Source organism: Stegastes partitus, unplaced genomic scaffold (assembly GCF_000690725.1).
Source record: "Stegastes partitus isolate 25-593 unplaced genomic scaffold, Stegastes_partitus-1.0.2 Scaffold1828, whole genome shotgun sequence".
In the NCBI taxonomy this organism is placed as follows: Eukaryota; Metazoa; Chordata; class Actinopteri; family Pomacentridae; genus Stegastes; species Stegastes partitus.
The window spans coordinates 28,268-48,430 of NW_007579559.1; the positions used below are offsets into that span (position 1 = coordinate 28,268).

The 20,163-nt window shown below is 40.3% G+C and overlaps 2 protein-coding genes across 7 annotated transcripts in view; one reads left to right on the forward strand and one right to left on the reverse strand.

Moving 5' to 3' along the window:
• The window catches only part of fli1 (Fli-1 proto-oncogene, ETS transcription factor), a 32,952-nt gene extending 19,344 nt beyond the window's left edge, over nucleotides 1-13,608 (forward strand). For all 6 annotated transcript variants that reach the window (XM_008302528.1, XM_008302530.1, XM_008302527.1 and 3 more), the window contains 5 exons: nucleotides 491-559; nucleotides 8,208-8,267; nucleotides 8,700-8,759; nucleotides 9,399-9,446; nucleotides 9,566-13,608. In XM_008302528.1, the coding sequence (XP_008300750.1) occupies nucleotides 491-559; nucleotides 8,208-8,267; nucleotides 8,700-8,759; nucleotides 9,399-9,446; nucleotides 9,566-10,095 (767 nt within the window). In that variant the 3' untranslated portion in view covers nucleotides 10,096-13,608. The remainder of the gene's footprint in view (nucleotides 1-490; nucleotides 560-8,207; nucleotides 8,268-8,699; nucleotides 8,760-9,398; nucleotides 9,447-9,565) is intronic.
• A 1,138-nt stretch (nucleotides 13,609-14,746) lies between these two features.
• LOC103372800 (ATP-sensitive inward rectifier potassium channel 1-like) overlaps nucleotides 14,747-20,163 on the reverse strand; it is a 25,732-nt gene continuing 20,315 nt past the window's right edge. Inside the window, exons 3-4 of the mRNA XM_008302534.1 lie at nucleotides 18,547-18,665; nucleotides 14,747-16,786 (exon numbers count right to left, since the gene is read on the reverse strand). Coding sequence (XP_008300756.1) covers nucleotides 15,646-16,767 — 1,122 coding nt within the window. The 5' untranslated portion in view covers nucleotides 16,768-16,786; nucleotides 18,547-18,665 and the 3' untranslated portion in view covers nucleotides 14,747-15,645. The remainder of the gene's footprint in view (nucleotides 16,787-18,546; nucleotides 18,666-20,163) is intronic.

The following is a 20,163-nucleotide window of genomic DNA, read 5'->3' on the forward strand; positions in this document are numbered from 1 at the left end:
CTCCATAAGGTGAAATGAATAGGCAGCCATATGAGGACTCTCACCTCCCTGTCTTGACTTATTCAGGAGTAGCAGTTGCACTTAAAGTGCTGACAAGCTGCAGGGGCTTTCCCTGACATTTAAAGAACTGCCTGTGTGCTGAATTTGCTGTATTTGGGAGTAGATTTATTTATCATAAACTATTTTCCACTTGAGATTATTTTTTTAAAGACAAAACAGGAGTCCAAGTCAAGATATGGAAATGTCTATATGGTGCTGTTTGACAGTATAATTGAGCTGAACCTTCTACTGCCACCTGCTGGCTACTGTTAAAGTTTGTCACACAGACCTCACAAGAGTTGCTCGAAATTGCAGGTACCTTTCACAGCAAGTGCATTATGATTCACATTTGTAAATATTCTGCAAAATTGCATACCCTAACCAAACACTAAGAGTCATTTGACTTTTGTCATTATAGGACAAGAGAATCTGATTGTGCTGTCATTTGCAGGTAGTTCATCATTATCCTACAATACACCATCTCACACGGACCCTTCCCCACGCCTGGCTGCCAAAGAGGGTAGGTACACTTTTTTTTTTTTTTTCAAATTCTCTGTCTTTTATTTTAATATCTTTTTGTCTGATGTGTTTGGCTTGATGTTAATGTTGTACTCCAAGAGAGTAAGGAGATGATGTTGCTTCTAAAGATAAAGGAAAACATGTAGGACAAAAACAGAATGAAAGAGATATGGATAGTCCTTGTAAAAACCTCTGATTACTATACTGACAGCTTTAGAGATGCATACACACAAAGCCTGCACTCACTTGAGAATACAGCCCACTCACAAAACCAAAGCATATGCAGTCACTGATTGCCAGTGACAAAGCTCTGGGCAGGTGCACCTTTTGTGTTGTTAAGGCAGTATGAGCCAAGCTGCAACAGCAGACTGCGCTATTCAGAACTGCTTACCTGAACCTGTGACAACACACAGTAGCTCAGAGGGGCATGCAGTAACAGAACAGAGACATATTAACAGCAGGACAAAAGCGGAGTGTTGATGAGTTCTTTCCATAGCAGCGGGGGCATGAACAGACTGCAAATGCAGTGATTAAGGGAAAGACGATATGTGAATGAGACTGTTTACTGGAAAGACAGGCATCACAGACAGGTGCTGAAGCAACAATGTGGACGGTAAACACAGCAGAAGAGGCTGATTGGCCGCGTCAGACCAGACAGGAGCGGAAAGGAGTGTATGTGTGTGAGTCCAGGCGAATTAATGGCATAGAGGATGCCAGACAGTTGAAGGGGGACTAACCGTAAAATATGTGCCGGAGAAACTGGCAATGCCACTGCTTGTCATTTTGGACTGCAAAATTCCACCTCTTGTAGTTGAGCTATTTCTATTAGTCACTATGTTACTAGTGCCACTAGACTGTCACTGTGTGCCAGTCAAACAGTCCAACATGTGGCACAGTAAAAAGTTTTTCTTCATGTTCAATTTCAGCTGCCACTTTTTTCAACTTCTCTTAAAACAAGAACAAAAATCTGTGTATTATCTGAGGATGTTTCACCTGTTTTAAACAAAAATCATTGTAATTTGGCTTTGAATTACTGCTTAAGTTAGTGTCTTTAATTCCTCATATAATTTATGTTAAATTTACACAGATTTTTCAAAAGCTACATTACCTGGAACAATTAGAAACAATCAATATTAGCTTCATCTTGCTGTTGTGCTTGTTGTTGTTATTGCTGTTGTGGGCCTGTTGCAGGTTTAGTGGCAAATTCTTAATAAAAAAACTATTAAGAAGAGCTTTTTCTGTGAGTTGTTGTCATGTGAACAAGCACGTTGGAAAAAGTTGCAGGATCCAAATGATTGAGTGAAACATAGACACGCTTACATTAAGCTGAAACTAACTCCTATTACCAATAAATCTCCATAAGGTACAAAAGAAGCCATCAAATGAGACCTGTTGCAGTGTTGTTAATATTTCGCTTTTGAAATCCTTGCAAAAAGTTTGCTGAGTTTCTTAAAAGAATGCCCACGATAGCTCAAGATTACTGTTCAAATCTCCTCGATACCTTTTCACTCTGCAAACAATATTTTGTGCTGACACGACTTGAATAGGCGAAGGCTGTGTATCTGTAAAAGAAAGATACACATCCTTTACATTGGCTATACGGTGTCACCACCAGAGACGGGAGAAAGGACTGCAATAACAGTGATAGCCTTGCTCACAGGATGAGGGGCCCTATCAAGGCAGCAGCAAAGGAAATACTAGCTCTGATAAGTGTCAGAGAATGCCCTCGGCTTCTCTCTATCTGCTCCAATGGTGAGAGTTACCAAGCCATGTACTTGTTCTCGCCCAGCTCCATGCTAATAGACCAATGGGCAGGCCAGATAAGATTCTGCTCAGTCACCCCCGACCCCGGCCTTCCTGGTTCTCAGCACCAGGTATTTGGACTGGCAGGAATAGAGGGTCACTCCCTTCAACAGCATTTCCCTTTCACAAGAGGTGATCTCTATTATAGGCTTCTGTAACACAGACTCTGCCTTTAGTTGTGTCCCCAAATCCCAGCCTCTCTTTAGCCTTTACAGCCAAGAGAAGGCTTCTATCTCTAACATGCTAACTTTTGGACATTTAGGAAATATAACCATGTTATTAGATTTGATGCCAATCCAAAAACTAAACTTAAAACTACCATTTAAACTATGTTAAATATTACAAAATGTTACTTTCGAACAAAATCAAGTGAAAAAGTGAAACGAGAAAAAGAAAAACTTCAAAATTGGAGCTGGGACTTTGTGACTCGACAATAAAAGGTGTCTTGCTTCTGGAGAAGCCTTTATCAGCACATGCTCAGATCAGCATTGCCAGATGTTCAAGTTCATATTGCCTTTTGAGAACAGTCAAATACCATACAGGCTCTTTGGGGTAGAGTAAGCACGAGCATACAGCAGGAGACAACCCTTAATCTGCTCCAGACTCTGTGGTGTAAAATGCAATGTTATGAATAAAAGAGAGCATATAAAACACGGAATGCAGCCGCTATGAAAGGGTGTGTGTGCGGATGTGTGTGTGTGTGTGGCTCTGTGTGTAGTGTATCTAAAGTCTGTGTCTACTATTCGCCTGTCGAAAGGCGCGCGCGTGTGTGTGTGTGTGTATGTTTGGGTTCCTGCATGTCTTCATGTAGCGTGTATTACAGTATGCATTTACATTTCTTTTGAGTGTATATTATGTTATTAATGAGTTTAAAACTTTTAGGCAATTTTCTTCGACAGTATGTGGGAAGTACATGTATATCATATATAGTGTATACATCCAGGCTACTTTTTTTGCTCCTTGCCTGCACCTTTTGTCATTCGTGCTGCTACTATAAAATTTTGGAATGCTCTAATTGTCAGCAAAGACACTCATATTCTCCCCTGTTTCTCGGTGAATGAGTAAAGATCATGATTCACCTTTGTGAATGTATTTATTTCCTGCCAAGTCATATTCAAAACAGCTTGAAATGTACCATTATGTTGACAAGCTGTCTTGCCTTTTATTTTTCAGTTGTGAAAATGAAATTGTCTCTATGAAAAAAAAAAACAAAAAAACAAAAATAAACACTTCAAAAGGTCAGATAACATAGCTTTTTAGTAGTTGTAATTTTTTTTTTCTGTTTTGGTGCATCTACTGTCTCCCCGCTGTGTCTACCTCCTGTACTTTGCCATCATTCTCCTCCTCTTATGGCTCCTTCCTCACACAGATGGCTTTTAAAGCACCTGTATTATGGGTATTAAAAAAAAGTTTACCCTGTCTGGGTCTCTCTCCTTGGCTCAGACTCTGGGTTAAAAACAGTCCATGGCTAGAGTCTCTCCTTCTCTTTCTCTGTCTGTCTCACCCTCTCTGCTCAGTCGCTCTTTCTTTTCTCTCTCTCCCACTCTGTCTCCCTCTGTCTTTTCTTCCTCGCCCTCTATGTCTCTCTGCCTCTCTCTCTCCCTCTCTGTCTAGCACTCGGGCCTTGTTTTGACTAACTGGTCCTGCAGTTGAAGTCTCCCAGGAGCGTGCACCACACCCCAGACCAGAGTGGAAACTGGCTCAAGTCGCAGTCAGAGCGAGGCCTGGAAAAATGAAGGCGGGAGGATGAGGGGGGGCGGGGGAGGTTGGGGATGAGGCGGCTCTGTGTGTGCACATTCGGGTTTGTGTTTGCGTGGTTGGCTTGCATTGCGTACCCCCAACCACTTGGGCTTTTGTACATTGTACATCTGTGCTGCTCTTCCTTCTTTTGCACTTTCACTTCTACTTCCCTCTACCTTCCACTGAGCCCAATTATTCTGAAAAAGGTAGAACTGTTGTATGCATGTTGAGATTTTTGGCTTTCATAGGTCTTCAATCTTGCTTGAATGTGGATAAAAGCAAAATTGATTTGGAGGTTAAATGCTATTATCACTGAAGATCCCCTAGCCCAGATCAGACAGTAGTCGGGTTTGCTGCCATTGTTTTCCTTTCGAATTCCAACGTTGTGTTTTGTCTGACTCAGTGCTTTTTCCCCCATTATTTTTCTCTCTTTACTTTCTTCACTTCTCTTCTTTTCTTTCATGCCTTTTCATGCACTTACTCACTGTCTGCATATCTTTATCCGTCTGCTTTTCAGTCTCTCTTTCTGTGATTCCTTCACCTTCTTTCTCATCTCTCCTTCATTTGTCTCCGCTTCTCCCCCATCATCTCCTCTAAACCCTCCATGCACGTAGGTTGAGGTAGCCCTGTTGTGTTTTTTTCGGGGTGGTTGAGAGTGGATGGGGGTGAGGGGTGTGGAGGTAGGGGGGAAGGCTGGCGGTGAGTAGAGGGGAAAAAAGGGCCAGTAAAACAAAGAGAGGTTGTCTGCAGGCGAACCAGGCAGGAAACGCAAGTCTCCCAGGACTCTCCCCCAGTCACTGCTCCTTGGCTATCCTGCCGGCCCACACCAGATTGAACCTGACAGTCCCACTGAGCCACGGCAGCCCGCTTGTTGTTTGTCCCTTCTCTCCCTCTTTTTGTCTTTCTTTCTGTTACGCTCTCCTTTCTTTCACTCATTTGATCATATTCTAATTCAATCCATTTTCGTTGCAAGCTTTTATCCTTCATTTTATTCCACACAAGTGCTGTCACTTTTACCGTTCTCCACTTTTTCGTCATTCACTTAATTCACTGTATTGAGTCACAGATAACTTTGTCCTCTGCAGATAGGAACGACTCCTTTGCTGAAGTGTGAAGGGAGGGTTAAAAGTTGAAAAGGTGGAAATTAGTGAGGAGACCAAGAGGTCCCTGAGCAGCAGGAAATGATCCCATTTGAGGATATTCTGCTAGTTGGGAAAGAGAAAATCAGACAACAAAACATCCTTTGAAAGTAGCACGAGACCACAAGATAATTGAATTTGAAGTGCGTGGATTTTTGGAGGTGCAGTTGGTCGCACTGTTGCCTCGCAGCAAGAAGGTCACCGGTTCGCGTCCCGTTGAGGACACCTGGGATCTTTCTGCGTGGAGTTTGCATGTTCTCCCCGTACAGCGTGGGTTCTATCCGGGTTCTCCGGCTTCCTCCCACAAGGTCCAAAAACATGCTGAGGTTAATTGGTGATTCTAAATTGTCCGTAGGTGTGAATGTGAGTGTGCTTGGTTGATGATGGCTTGATGGATTTTTGGAATTTAAATGGTGTATTATGAAATGACTAAAAAAAATGTCATGACATTTATGTGCCAATTTACCAGACAGATTTTGTTTTTGTGATTAGAATCTCAAGTTAAATTGTCTTATAGTGGGGAGCAAGGTGCTACATTTACAATATTTTTTATTATTTGTTGCTTGTTTTAAGCAAACTAGGATGTCAACATGTTCTAATCCACAGGAGGGCAGTGTTGTACGGTGTTTAGAAACATCTAGGCATGTAGTGAAAGCTGATGATGAATTCGATGTCACTGGCTCTGGTGTGTCTGCATCAGGTCATATAGGTAAAGATGGCATTCAAAGTCCAAGTGTGCTGCTGAAGTTAAGACAACCACCTTTGGGCCGCCGTTATAACTAGTTGAGCTGGTGACCCATGTATAGAGGCTACAATCCCCAAACCAGCAGTCACAGGTTCGACTCCCGCTTATGGCCCTTTGCTGCAATTTCTTCTCCCCAACTTTCCTGTCTTCCTCTTGACTGTCCTATATAATAAAGGCAAAAAAAAAAAACTAAAAAAAAAAAAAAGACAACTACCTTAATGTGTTTTTAGACATCATAAAAATGCAAAATGGCACAGTTACAAGAAGTAACAGTGGGTGTCTTGTAAAAAGCTGTACTCACACACACATGAACACAAATATCATCTGCAAAGTTGAATCTCAAGAAGAATCTGAATTATTCTAATGCAGTAGATAAAATTAACAGATGGAAATGAGCTTTCACACAAATTTGCATCAACCATCTGTAAAAACAGGAGTGCATTTACAGTTTGGAATCAACCTGCTCATTTACCTGCAAAGTATCAAAACATGTCATATTAATAATCTGTTCAGACTAATATTTAATAATGCCTTCCATCTAAAAACCACATGAGTACGTTTGAGATGAGAACATGTTTCTCTTTTTTAGTCAAACCCCCCTTCACATCGCATTGACTGCCAAGTTACCTGGGATCTGTCTTCACAAACATCTTAGGGCTAAAAGTAGCTCCCAACTGGCTGAGTCAGGAGAAACTCCTAAAAATAAGGAGCATGTCACTTCAGGACTTTAGTTTGTGTCCTGATTCACAGAGCATTAAAAAGTAGCTCCCAAGTCAGAAAGAAGCTAGAAGTAGTTCAGAGAACTCTTAAGTCCCTGGCTTTGAAGGTTATCAGCCCATTAAAAAGCTATTATCAGTTGTCACCATTCTCATAAGTATGCATCAGACTGAGCAAACTACATAGCAGCTGTCTAAGTTATTAATTGCCAGGTGAAACTGTGCTGCACGTGGAATTATCCTATTATTGTATTATTTATCTATTTATCTAGTTTAGTGTATTGATGGAAACTAATTCACTTTTGCAGTTTTGTTTACCATTCACAATAGTCATAGTGAATAGTTTTATTCATGAAACATTATCCATCCATAAAGTAACCCGGGGCTCAACTCTGCCTTCTTTCCTAAAATAAGAATTGAATATAGTTCCTGATTCCTAAAACAAGGAATTGTTACCTTCAACTTAGACTGTCAATTAGCTTGCTTCTCAAAAGTTCAGCCTGCACTGATGGGAAATGGAATTGCCTCTTGACCTTCTAACAGCTTGCTGATCCCATCAATAGCCTCTGTCATCACCATTACACTGTCTCTATCTGCTACCCTCTGGGCAAAATGCTGCTGACAAAAAGATTTGCAGATGATGATAACGCTGTGAATAGCATGTTGGGCACAACACAGAATAAAAAATCTCTGGCCACAATGCACATCATATTTCCCTATGTGCTTGCAACTGTTTGAACTGTTTTAGCCTTTAATAATACAAACCATCAAGGGTGCTGGCCAGGTGCATAGTGAGAATATCGGGTCGTTTTTGAGACATTGCCAGGGGAACGATACAGCCTCTGTTTTATCTGCTTGTGTCAGAGGGATTGATTGTTACTGGAAGCTGTCCAGCTTCACACTCACTCAGGTTTGAACCACAGACACACAGCAGGTAGAACTCATGCAAACTGGGCCAGGTTGGCTCTCTGTCAAGGTTTCATGAAAGCGGCTTGTGAGGGGAGATGGGATGGGGGTGGGTATTATGTTCATGTATTGTCTTCCAGTGTGTGTATCTCCGTTGTACGTTAATTTGCATCACTCCCTTTGTTTGTGGTCAGGGTGTTGCAAGCTGCTCAACCAACGGTACTCTCTGTCAAAGATTGTGTCATCTACATTTTAACCACCTAATGGTGCCAAAGAAAACCGCATTACCATGTCCAGACATCCTGTGAAGAATATCTTTAGGCATATTTTGATGGATTTATTAATGCCATTTGCCATTGGTCTTCCTGCCGGCCTTCTGTAACTGTCATATTCTTGCGATTGGCTAGCACACAGTGAGATGTGACTCCTACTTTAGTCATATGTACACATAAGCAAATGTTGTAAATGGAATTTTGGAAATTATGGAGCATTTTGAACTATCCAGAACTTAAGGGCATTAGCTATCTGCATATTTCATACCCTTGTGGTAAAAAAGCAACTATTTTTAAATTAACTCGGTGATTCTTCTGTCTTTGTTAGACCCTTCGTATGATGCTGTACGGCGGACAGGATGGTCCAACAACATGCACAGTGGCAAAGGTGAGGACACAAATAGATCCATTTTCAGTAATTACTGGCAAGTGTGAGCAGCTGTAAGCTACTGAAAGTAAGAAATGATTTTACATTTCAGCTGAACCTTTTCATTCTGTACACTGTTCAAGTTAAAACCACCAAATAATTTTGCAAATACTATTTAACCGGAGTCTGCATCGCAACTAGGGATAGTTCCAACATCCACAGAGTCTAGACGTGTGGGACAGACTCCCAAAGATTACACAGGCAAAAGAAGTCGGCCCAGCCACCAGCTACTGCCTTATTTACTTTGGACCTCTGCTGACATGCCTTCAAGATGTGTACCTTGGTTATCTGTAGTTACCCCACTGATGTTTTCTCTGAACCTTTTTTTAAGTCTCTCTCTCTCCCTCCATCTTGTCCTCCACTGATTGCATCTCTCTCTCTCTCTCTCTGCAGGATCAGCAGTGGTTACTCAGAATGTGACCAAGTCCACTGAGCAGCCCAGAGCTCAGCCAGGTAACGCCTTGTTTGGTGTCTCTCTTGGTGTATTTGGTGTAAGCACAGACTCAAAGCATATTCATTAGCATGGATATCAGCTTCCCTCTGTACCCATTGTCTTGACAGAGTTTTTTTTTCCTGTTTGTTTTGATAGTCAACAGCATAATTGCTCTGTGTTCATAACAGAACTGCATTATACTGCCTGATCCTGAAATTGGTGTTCTTTACATTTGGTTGCCTGAATGACTTTAGTGAAGATTCTTTTAGAACATTTTGATATTGCTTACCACGCAAACTACCAGGCAGAGTGCTGGATTTTGTTTTATTGCTCCTCAGCCAAACATCTATGAATATATGTAATTTCTTTTTTGTGACCTCTTCAATATGTAGAGGGTGCAAAGAGCACAATAATCCACACCCACTGCTAAATAGACTTTACCACATAATATTCTTTTCTTCTCTCATGTTTTGAATATTTAGTTTTACTTACATATGTGGAAATGTGATTCGAATTGTGCAATATTGTTAGACTTAAATTATATCATATCCTGTCACTCAGTGACATTCTATTGTATTCCATACTACCTCACATGGGCCACACAATACTCTATATTACAACAGCAATCAGTATGTAAACAACCTTCCTTATGTACATAGATCCTTACCAGATTCTGGGACCCACCAGTAGTCGCCTTGCCAACCCAGGTAAGATTTTAAGCATAGTTAAGTCTTTTTAATGCATCATACAGTTGTTGTGGAAGTTAATGTAAAAGCCTTGGTGAACAGCCAGCTTGACCAAAGTCTGTATTTGTGTTCTCCTTCAGGTTCAGGTCAGATCCAACTATGGCAGTTTCTCCTGGAGCTCTTGTCTGACAGTGCCAATGCAGGCTGTATCACATGGGAGGGCACCAACGGCGAGTTTAAGATGACGGATCCGGATGAGGTGGCGCGGCGCTGGGGTGAGCGTAAGAGCAAGCCCAACATGAACTACGACAAGCTGAGCCGCGCACTGCGCTACTACTATGACAAAAATATCATGACTAAGGTGCACGGCAAGCGCTACGCCTACAAGTTCGACTTCCATGGCATTGCTCAGGCACTGCAGCCACACCCCACCGAGTCCTCTATGTATAAGTACCCCTCGGACCTAGCCTATGTGCCTTCCTACCACGCCCACCAGCAGAAGGTCAACTTTGTATCCCCACACCCTCCATCCATGCCAGTCACCTCCTCCAATTTCTTTGGACCCACTGCTCAGTACTGGAGCTCGCCCACTGCGGGTATCTACCCCAACCCAAATGTTCCTCGCCATCCTAACACTCATGTGCCATCCCACTTGGGTAGTTATTATTAAAACAACCCTTTCTTACCATCCATCACCCTTGAAAACCTCTCTTTTCCACAAATGCTGACCTGCACTCCCAATGATGCCAAACCAATGAAGACTTAACTGACAGAGGCCTTTTGTCCTCTGAAGAAATTGTGCTCCTGAATGAAGGATGATTAAATTGAAGGAGTTTTTTTTTTTTTTTTTTTTTTTTTTTTTAAGATTCTATAAACAACTGGATGCTATGGTCCAAAATGGAATACTACTTACCTTTTACAAGACTAGCAACTATTTGTTTATGTTTTATGGACGTGCGTCTGAGTTTCCTGTGCCTTTCTTTCCTATTCTCTTTAAAGCTACACCCACAAGCCAGTAGGTGTCCCTTCTTAAACCTCCCCAAGCCTGAAAACAGGACACAATTCTGTTTGCCTCCTAGCCCTGCTACAATACCAGACATGGGCCTATTACTTTTGGGTCTCAATCTACATCCTTCGCAGTACATTATGTGCATTGTGCTTTAAAGCATCTGCCTTTTCCACTCGCCAACTGCCTTGTTGGGGTTTCTTGTCCCCACCGAATCTAGCCTTCTGTTTCCACTGTCTCTGTCTGCTTGTCTGTTCATCTTTTTTATGTGTGTGTGGAGAGTTTTCTGGAATTCGCTGGACAAGAAGGAACTCTCGACGAGATGGACTTTTCTCAGCACTGAATGAAATTTGGCAACTGGAATATGCCATTCAATATGCCATATAATTTATCCTCCAAACTGGAAGGCTAGAGAAGAGTTAAATGCCGAAGGAAGCGCTGTATGTTTTGCTGACCTGGGTCAGCTCAGTTGCTTAAATTGTTTTCTGTGTGCTGTGTGTGGGGTTTAAGACGGGCGATGTGTTCAGTTGGCTCGATTGTGTTGGGGAAGCTGAGTAAGGATATAATTGCAGTAATTTGCAACAATAATTCAACCCAGGTCAGATGTTTTAAGTGGGCCACACACTAGGTTATTAAATGTTTGCCATGTTGTTGCCGTTCAGCCATGCCATTTCCAGATGTGTTGTTGCTCGACCACGTCAGTATTAATGTGAATGTCTTCTGGTTTGTGAACCACGTAAAAGGGATACCCTTTAGCAAAATCTAAATTTGTCAGATGTATGTATCTATGCAGTCGTAAAACAACTTTTAATGGAGAAATTAATTCCTTCATGATTAGGATCATGAATCTAAAAGGTGGAAGTCCCTTTTTGCAGATAGGATAGCAGACGTGTAGATAATATCTGCTGTGGTTTAGTGGATGTTTTTTTCTGTCCAAAATGACTTACAGTGCCTTGAGTGTCCATCAGGGTTTAAAATGTGCTGTAATGAGATTCAAAGCCCTAGCTCTCACAGAGTTAGTGCCATGCTTTAACTGCTGACTTAAACCTTGTCTCTAAATTGAGAGATCTCTACATCTTAAAAGTGCATACAATAAATTATCTCTCCAAAAATCTGACAATTTTTGATTTTGAAGTGCACTCTGACAATAATGGCTGCCATGGTGTCTCTTTCCTATTTGTAGGCCAGTCAGGACCGCATGGGTCAGCACAGAGAAGTGGCTTAGTAGTAAGTCATGTTTGACAGTCAAGTTGTATTTTTACCAGGGCTGGATCCTAGTTTGAGAGCAGCATGTGTGTTTGAATGTTAGTTTCTCACTGATCTTAAAGCCCAACAAAATGCACATGAATCTCAAGTCAGGATTTCATCATCATCAGTGTGTCAAAACATATCCATCTTCAGGTGTTCAAAGCTGTTTATATCAAACATATTCCTTTAGTGTAACTGAAAATGGACACTTGAAAATAAATTACTTTGGACAAAGTAGTTTATCAGAGAACAAAACCAGTAAAGTATGACGAGATGAAACAAAGAAATCCTCAGATTCGCAAACGCTGTGCGTTTGTCAGACCTATTTTTTATTATTTTATAAGCATCAGTCAACTAGGCATTAAAGCAACTTACTGTATAAATTATGCAGAGTTATTTTCATATGTGACACAGTATAAAAAGTCAAGAGAATTAATACGAGTTGACCTCGGTCAAAAATGCAAAAGTCCATTTCTGCTAAGTAGTTTGTTAAGCATTTTAAGCGTTTTTATATCTGTACATTTGGGCAATACATTTTAACATTTTTTGTTTTCTTGTTATTGTTATTATTTCTGAAATTCGGTTTTAACATTCTAAGTGCCTTTTAAGTGTAAAAGATATTTTCTTGTATTCCCAAAACCACAAATGCCTGCTTGAATCATAATCCAATAGCCAGGGATGCCTTTCCTTTATATGCAGCATGTGGTAATGTTGGATCATTCATCACTTTTCATACCAAATATCCCTGGGATTGGTAGCTTTTTCTGTACATTAAAGAGTTTCAGGTATTTTATGCCAAATAATACCAACAGTATTAATATCCACAACCAGCTTCTCTCAAAGATTTATAGCTTTCAAAGAACAAATTAAAAGGGAACATTTAATTTGTAGCATCAAGAAATTATTCTATTGTACCCTTAACCATCATGTTTCACAAGTGTTATCAAAGAAAAGGGATCTGTGCTACTTCATATATGCAATGTATTTTGGATATCAAATATATATATAAATATATATATATATAAATATATGTGTGTGTATAATTTTACAATTAACCAGTGTATTATTATTATTATTGTCATTCCTGCAATGTATGAAGTAATACCTTTTGAAAAAGGGCTTTTGTATAGAAAAATGTGACAAAATAAATGTTTTTACCTCTCAAGTGATGTTCCATTGCCTGCCTTTGGCTTCACCAGGATGTCAGGACAGATGAAAACAAAGAACAAAGAGAGCAGAGCAGCACAGTAGTGCAGTCTAGGTAGTGATGTGCACATTTGCACAATACTTGTCTTTGTTGTGTCAAGGTCAAAAATTAATTTGCCTCAACTTTATGACAACTCAGTACACATTTTTAATGTCTATTATTCATTCGCCCATTTGCTGTTCCTTTAGGGCAGCAATAGTGGGATTGTTTATTACATAAGGAAATATTTGCACCTGCAGGGAGATAACAGTTTTTCTACATTTTTTCTGCATCTGCATCAGCTGAGAAGATGATAAATGACCATGACTATGATGAATTCAGACACTACCAAAATTTAGTGTCCTATTAAGAGAATATACCCTGAGCTAGTAATACAGGGTAATAGAACAGCCCTGCAATAAATCCATGCTTCATGAAGGTTATAATGTTCTGTTTTCAGTGAGGCCAGGACTCAACATCATGGTCTTTAGAGAGGCTGTAATTTATGGTGCTGTTGAATTGTATGGCTCAATACTTGTGTGATAATTATGTTTCTAATTTTTTTGTCCACCATATTTACCCTATATAAGAAAGGGTAGAAAAGTGTCTGTACCTGTAAATTAGCAAATGAGTTTATGTTGGATGGTAGGAAAGCTAGTCAGGTTTTCTTTGCTTGATGCCTTGAAGATCACAAGGTATATTCTGTCACGGCAAAAACAACAATAAACTGTGTTTACACCCTTTTCAGTTCTATAAAGTTTTGACTCAACAAGCACAGCCACAAGTTTTGACTCAACAAGCACAGACTCTATCAAACTTTAATAACAACTCAACAAGATTGGCAACATGCAGAGACCACTCAGATTTTGGAGGGTTTTGTATGATAGTTACTTATATCATTTGAACATATGTGAGGAGTCACTGTGCCATTTCTAAATGCTAAATGTCAGCACAGGTTTAAGAGGTCATAAACTCAGTGCTGTGTATACACCCATCTACTACTCCAACCTTCCCATCCTTGTGGTACGATGTAAATGTTATATCCCAATTGACTGTCACTTAAACCTACACATGCAGATTACAAGTATATGTGCCTCATTTATGAGAAAAACACACTTGGTGCCTTCGAGCAGAAGGTGTAAAATCTCTTTAGTTTGATCATTTTATAGATCTACACAGTATTTGTCCTTGGTGATCTTTAATTCTCTTCCTGGATGCAGCCTGGAATGAAAGGTGTTAACAATTTAACAGTCAGTATGTATGCATGGTGTTGATGGTAAAGACAGCTACAGACCTATTAGCCTGCGTGTAAACAAAAATATGTATCACAGATACAGTGAACAGCTATCAAGGGACAGTTGTGAGTTCTTAAAATATGCTTGTAAACCATGTATCATCTTTATGTTATTTCAGTCATTTTGTATATTTGTCAGCAAGACTGATAATCCTTTAGCCCTTGCCTTGTTTATTATTCTGTCACTTGCTACAGCAACATCACTGGGTGCAGACTCATACATAACACTCCATCATATGCAGTTCATTGGAGCGGTTATGGTGGAGGTCCGCCTTAAGGAAACCTGTTAAAGCTTCGTGCTAGCATACAGTATGTGCTGTTATTTCTGCAAATGGAGAAGTCTGGTTTCATGTTCAGAATCTGTGGGCTAAATAATGGGCAGTAAGCTTTCAGCTTTCATCTCCCAAACACTTCCACTCTGTTGTGTTTGGATCCCTGTTTGCTGTCACAACTTCACTTTGTTTATGGATGAAAAGACACAATGGGGGTTGGCACCTGTCATTATGTTGCTTTGACCTTTTTGATCACAGTCCTTCCATGATGTTTCGGTTCGGTGAGACAGAGCATAATAATGTGACATGGACATCTTTTTTGAATGCAAAAATAGCCTTTATTACAGTGTAATTTCCCCCTGAGATCAGATACACAAAAAACTTCACAAACATAACTGAGAATCATTCTATAGTCAGTGCTACATGCAGCCATATTTTAAGTGTTTCCTGAGAGCTTTGTTCTCTCACAATATCTTTACTCAAGAAGAAAACCACATCTACATCAACCACAATTTAAAATGACTGGCTCTAGAGCCCAGCCCTTTGTTAGTGCTTCAGTATTTGAATTGTTATGCATATTCTAATAGTTCAACTCCAAGTGTCTACTTGTGTACAACAGCCTACAGTTGCATGAATTATTGAACAACCACTTAATCTTTTTCTCACACATGACACTAGCTTTGCTCCCAACACTGGTTCTTCAAGTAATTGCAAGATTGGTACACAGGATAATACATTGGCTTATGTTTTTCTGCCTTTCCATATGCTACAAACTTGATATAAGGCCAGAGGTAAATTAGAACTACTTATCTTTATTAATAACAAGCGCATATATGTATATTCCTACTGTGAGTCATTGAGACAACTTTCTCTTCTTGCATTTAGACTTCATCATTTTGCATGGCCTACCCTCCTGTTTGAAAACAGGTTTTTGGTCAGCAGACAATGGCAGGTGTGGTTTTACATACAAATAGTTCACAATAACTGTCCTGACCCCACAGACGTCTTTCTTATCTGTGTAAAACACAAAAGAATAACAAAAAAAGTAGGTTTCTTTACTCCATATTTAAATGCTACACAATGTCCTGCATTACATCATGTTACTCCACCTGCCTCTGGCAACTGTTTGTCCTTGAGGAGTTCATCAGTGAGATGCATAAAGCTCTATCCGTATCAGTTTCTGAAGTTAATTGCAAGTCACTGTCTCTGCCATCTCACATCTTGGTGACATTTTGAGGATCATTGATATCAATCACCTCAAATCCCTGGTTTTCATTTCCATCTCTGTAGTGGTGATGGTGACCCTTGATGTTGTGGTAACAGTAGGCACAGTGTGCAGTGGCCACTGGCACCACTTTGGAAAAGTTGGAGAAATCTACTCTGTACTTGCCCTCTTTGCTTCTGGAGATGATGGGCAAGAAGTTGTAGCCCCACATGATCTCCTGAGGAATAAACGAGGTCCGCACTTGGCATGAAGAGCTTGTGGATTCTGCTGTGCCCTCTAGGAAGACGACCAGCTCAAATTCTTGCTTGTGGAGCGTGTCCACTGCCATCTCAAAGAACGGGCTGTTCTTCTCGATGATGTGGTACAGGGTGAGAGGACACACGAAGAAGAGGTTGTCCTTCCCAGCATCCACCGTGAAGTCAATGTTCACCTGATCCATGATGATTGTCTCCCCATCTGGTGTGTTTGTTGTTCTTAACAGCTTGCCGTAGATCTGACTTCCAATCATAAGGGTCTTACGAAGGTTGGCCACTCTGATTGATAGACACAGAGAACCACTTTTGGGGCTGATCACAGCCATGTCACTAAATGTGATGGTTTTAGCCCTTTTCTTGGGTAGGGAGATTTTGGACAGGATGACTCCACACATGAAACAGTTGATAATTGCACCGACAAGGGACTGGATGATGAGAAGAGCCACAGCGCCTGGGCAGAGAGGGGTGAGTGCTCGCCCACCATATCCAATAGTGGTCTGGGTTTCGAGGGAGTACAGGAATGCTGTGGTGAGTCCTACAACATTATCGACACATGCAGTGTGATCTGAAGGAGGACTTTGCCACGTCAGATCTCCATTACTGCGGGCAATCCAGTACCACAGCAGGCCAAAAATGAACCAACTGAGGGTGAAAGAGGCAATGAAAAAGAAGAGGACAAACCGCCACCGGATCTCAACAAATGTGGTCCAGAAGTCGGCCAGGAAGGCAAAGTGTTTGCTGTACTTAATGTTGCCATATTCAATGTTGCAGCGGCCATCTTTGGTCACTAGTCTGGTCCTGCGGCTTTTTCTTTCCGCCATACAGTCCTGGATACGTTTGTTCAAGGATCCAATCATTTTTCTACAAGCCAATGACCTGTAAGACAATAAGACAGGAAATTATATATTGTGTGTATTCACAGCATGGAATTACCCATCAGACAGTCAGCTATTAGGCAGACAACAGAACAAAAAGATAATAATAAATTCCTTAAGGTATTAGGAAAAGGAAACACAATGAATGCAAATCTACTTATTAAACAATGGCAATCTGCTCAGACCTGATTTTTTCCTCGCACATCAGAAGAGGCTACTGTGCTAAGGACAAATACATAGTAATGGACTACATATGCAATATTTTGCAAACTTAAAGCATTTCTCTGAAGGTGAAAGCTGTTCACTGACTAAATTTTTGTAGCATTTCTGTATATAAAAAGTCATATTTCACATTTGTCCTACTTCTGTAAATGTTGTTTCTGCTTCAAATACTTGACTCCTCACTTTGTGGTTACATAGCTGAGTCTGACTGTGGACTGCATGTGAACAGTCTCACATGTTCCAAGCTTCTCTGTGCCACCGCAGTTTTAATCATCACTGAAAAAGCTATAATCCTGGGTGGATGCAGCACTGCAGTAAAGACTTGAAGTTAATGAGAAACAAAAGTTTCCAGTGAAGCGTCACACATAAGTGCTCCAAATAAACCAAATAATTTGGGAATTTTGGTCTCGTGCAAGTGTCTTAACACAAGGATGATCTTTGTTTGCAAGGTTTCAACGCAGCAAAACTAAACGTGGCATAAAAATAATTTAAGCAAACCTGGGCCAGGAGGGCAGCAGCAGCTTACAGACATAACAATCTCTGACTTTATTCAGGTTTTGAGTTTTCATAAGTCTGCTGCTTGATGAATGGTAACTGGCAGTATTGGCTGTACAGAGATTTCCAAATAAGTATGGCCTCTGTTCCTGTCAAGTCATGCAAATAGCCATTTGGAATCCAGTGCGCTTGTTACCGAGTGTGAAGTCATACAAAACAATCAGTGCAGGGAGTTTAGGTTTTTGTTTGCAGCCCTTGAAGCTCACATTCAGTCATTTTGCCAGTAGAAATCTGATAATCACACTGTGCTGCTTGTTGGCAAGGCTTAATCCTTTTGGAAGTGGACCTAGTCATTCCACACCTAATCATTAGGTCAGCATGTTTTTCCCCCGTAACAAGATATGTGTTAAAGTAATTCCAGTTATTTAGGCACTTTAATTGCATGTATGATAAGTTCTCTAAATTATCGCATTAGAAAACAACTAGCTTTACGAGTTGAAATGACAAGTAGGAAGAGACTCTGGAGCGTAATTAACACAGCTGTAATGCACATTAAGAGACTTAGAGTCTAAACATTTGATCTTCAACATAATCAGATTTAAAATGAAAGTTTAAATGGAGAAAATGAAGCAATCAAAGTAATCACTGCTGACTAAATTATTCTTGTGTTTTTGTCCTTTGCACAAACCTTTTAAATACTAATTGACTAGTTAAATTAAGACATTTTTGGTGTGATTAAAATGTTACATCCAAAATGCACCGGTTCTAATTTATTACATTAAAAGTTTTTCCTTTGCTCATCGTGAATTCAGATTTGCCACTGGACTTTTTAAAGTTCACTGTCTTCTTACTGCAGACTTGGTCAGAATTTCAAATTTGCATCTTGGCAGTGTTTTGCTGACTCTCTCTATCTAATATAATAATTTAACTTCAGTAGAAACCACTAAAGATTAGGTAGCAGTTTCTATTGTTTCTGTAAATAATTAAATAGGGATGGAGACTAAGAATCTTAAAAGAAAAGACTTGTCTTCAGTCCAAACTCACCTGTTTGAGACTTTATTTGTTGTACATCCACAGGCTGATGAATGTCAGACTTCTCTTCTCGTCTCTGTCTGTCTTGTTCACAGCTGATTGAGACAGTCTAGGTGTGTCCTCCGCTAAAGCTTGTTGACCAACACCTGCGTGCATTTATACTGTCCTGCTTCTGTGTGCTGGAATCACCTAGGTGATGTTTACGCCCACAGACACATCAGATACCCCTCCGCCCCTAAAGACACATACAAACACACGCACACACACGCACACACACACACACACACACACACACACGTACCCTTACCCAGCTCTAATAAGTCATGTTTACCCCACAGATGCCTGGCACCAAGGGCCAAGCTGACCTCTAACTGTCACACTCCCAGTCCACTGTGGTGTAGGAAATGCTCTGGATTGATTGTTTCATGTTTGAACTACAGCTGTCCTCACTTGCACAGCCTGCATACACTGTATCTGTGCATGGTTCTGGTTCTTTGCATCTCAGAGGGAAGCAGACTGAGTGGTATTATTTACTGTAGACACGTGTACACACGCACACTTTTATTGGCACTGTTTTGGGCAAATAATTCATACGGATCAGAGCGCATCACTTTTCATCACCAGATGAGCATGTGACAGTAATCTTGTTGTTCCTGGAATACTGTGTAGGTTCAGGATTTAAAGAAAAACAAAAAAGAGCATAATAACTTACATTTTTTTTTGTGCACGTCCACTATCAAACGTGATCTCCATTAAAATATTTTTAACACATCCCAGACAAAATGTTGTCGCTATCAATCAAACACCAACACTTTGGCAGAAAATTTTTTCCCCTCTTCACCACAACTACAGATTGGTGCTCTGATGAAATATAAGAACCCGTAGAACATAAATAGGTGATGGAGTGAGACAACAGAAGCTGCACTGATGAAAACAGGAGATGCTCCAGATCCAAACAGATACCTCCCAGGGGTCGGTCAGGAACCAAATCCATTCATGAGCCGAAAATGTTCTGAATGCTGAGGGGAGAAAAGTTGTGCATTGTTATGGGAGTCTCTTTCAGCTCTATTGTGCCCAGCAAAACTAATGGAAAATGAGCCAGTATTACCTTACACAATGCAAAACGTGTATTGTGGTGACAGCCACAATACATTATCGTTGACATACAACAAGATTAGTCTTTCCTGTTTTCTGCGAAATCCACAATCTTGTAAGGGGAAGGGAATCTTTTTGTAATTAAAGCTTCTTTTTTTTCCCCAAGAGGTGATTTGTGTGTTTGTTTCAATAACTCCTTTGTTTTACTCTTTTCATTTCAGACAAAAGGTCGGTGAATTGCCACCAGACTGCATAGCTGTACTGTCTGTTAGGCTGGTTTAGCAAGTTAAGAGCAGTGGAGACTGCATTCAATTGTTAGAAATGAAATCTTAGAAAATTACTACTACTAAAAAATGATGGGGGAAAAAAAATTAAGACAAATACAAGAGTTAAGATAATAATCAACGTAACTTATCACAAATAGTTTTAATTGTCAAAATACAGACATCAAAGTTTTAGAGGATTTATTGACCTTAGTAACGTGCACAACTAATTCTTATTCAAAATACAAAGTTGTATCTGACAAATGCAATA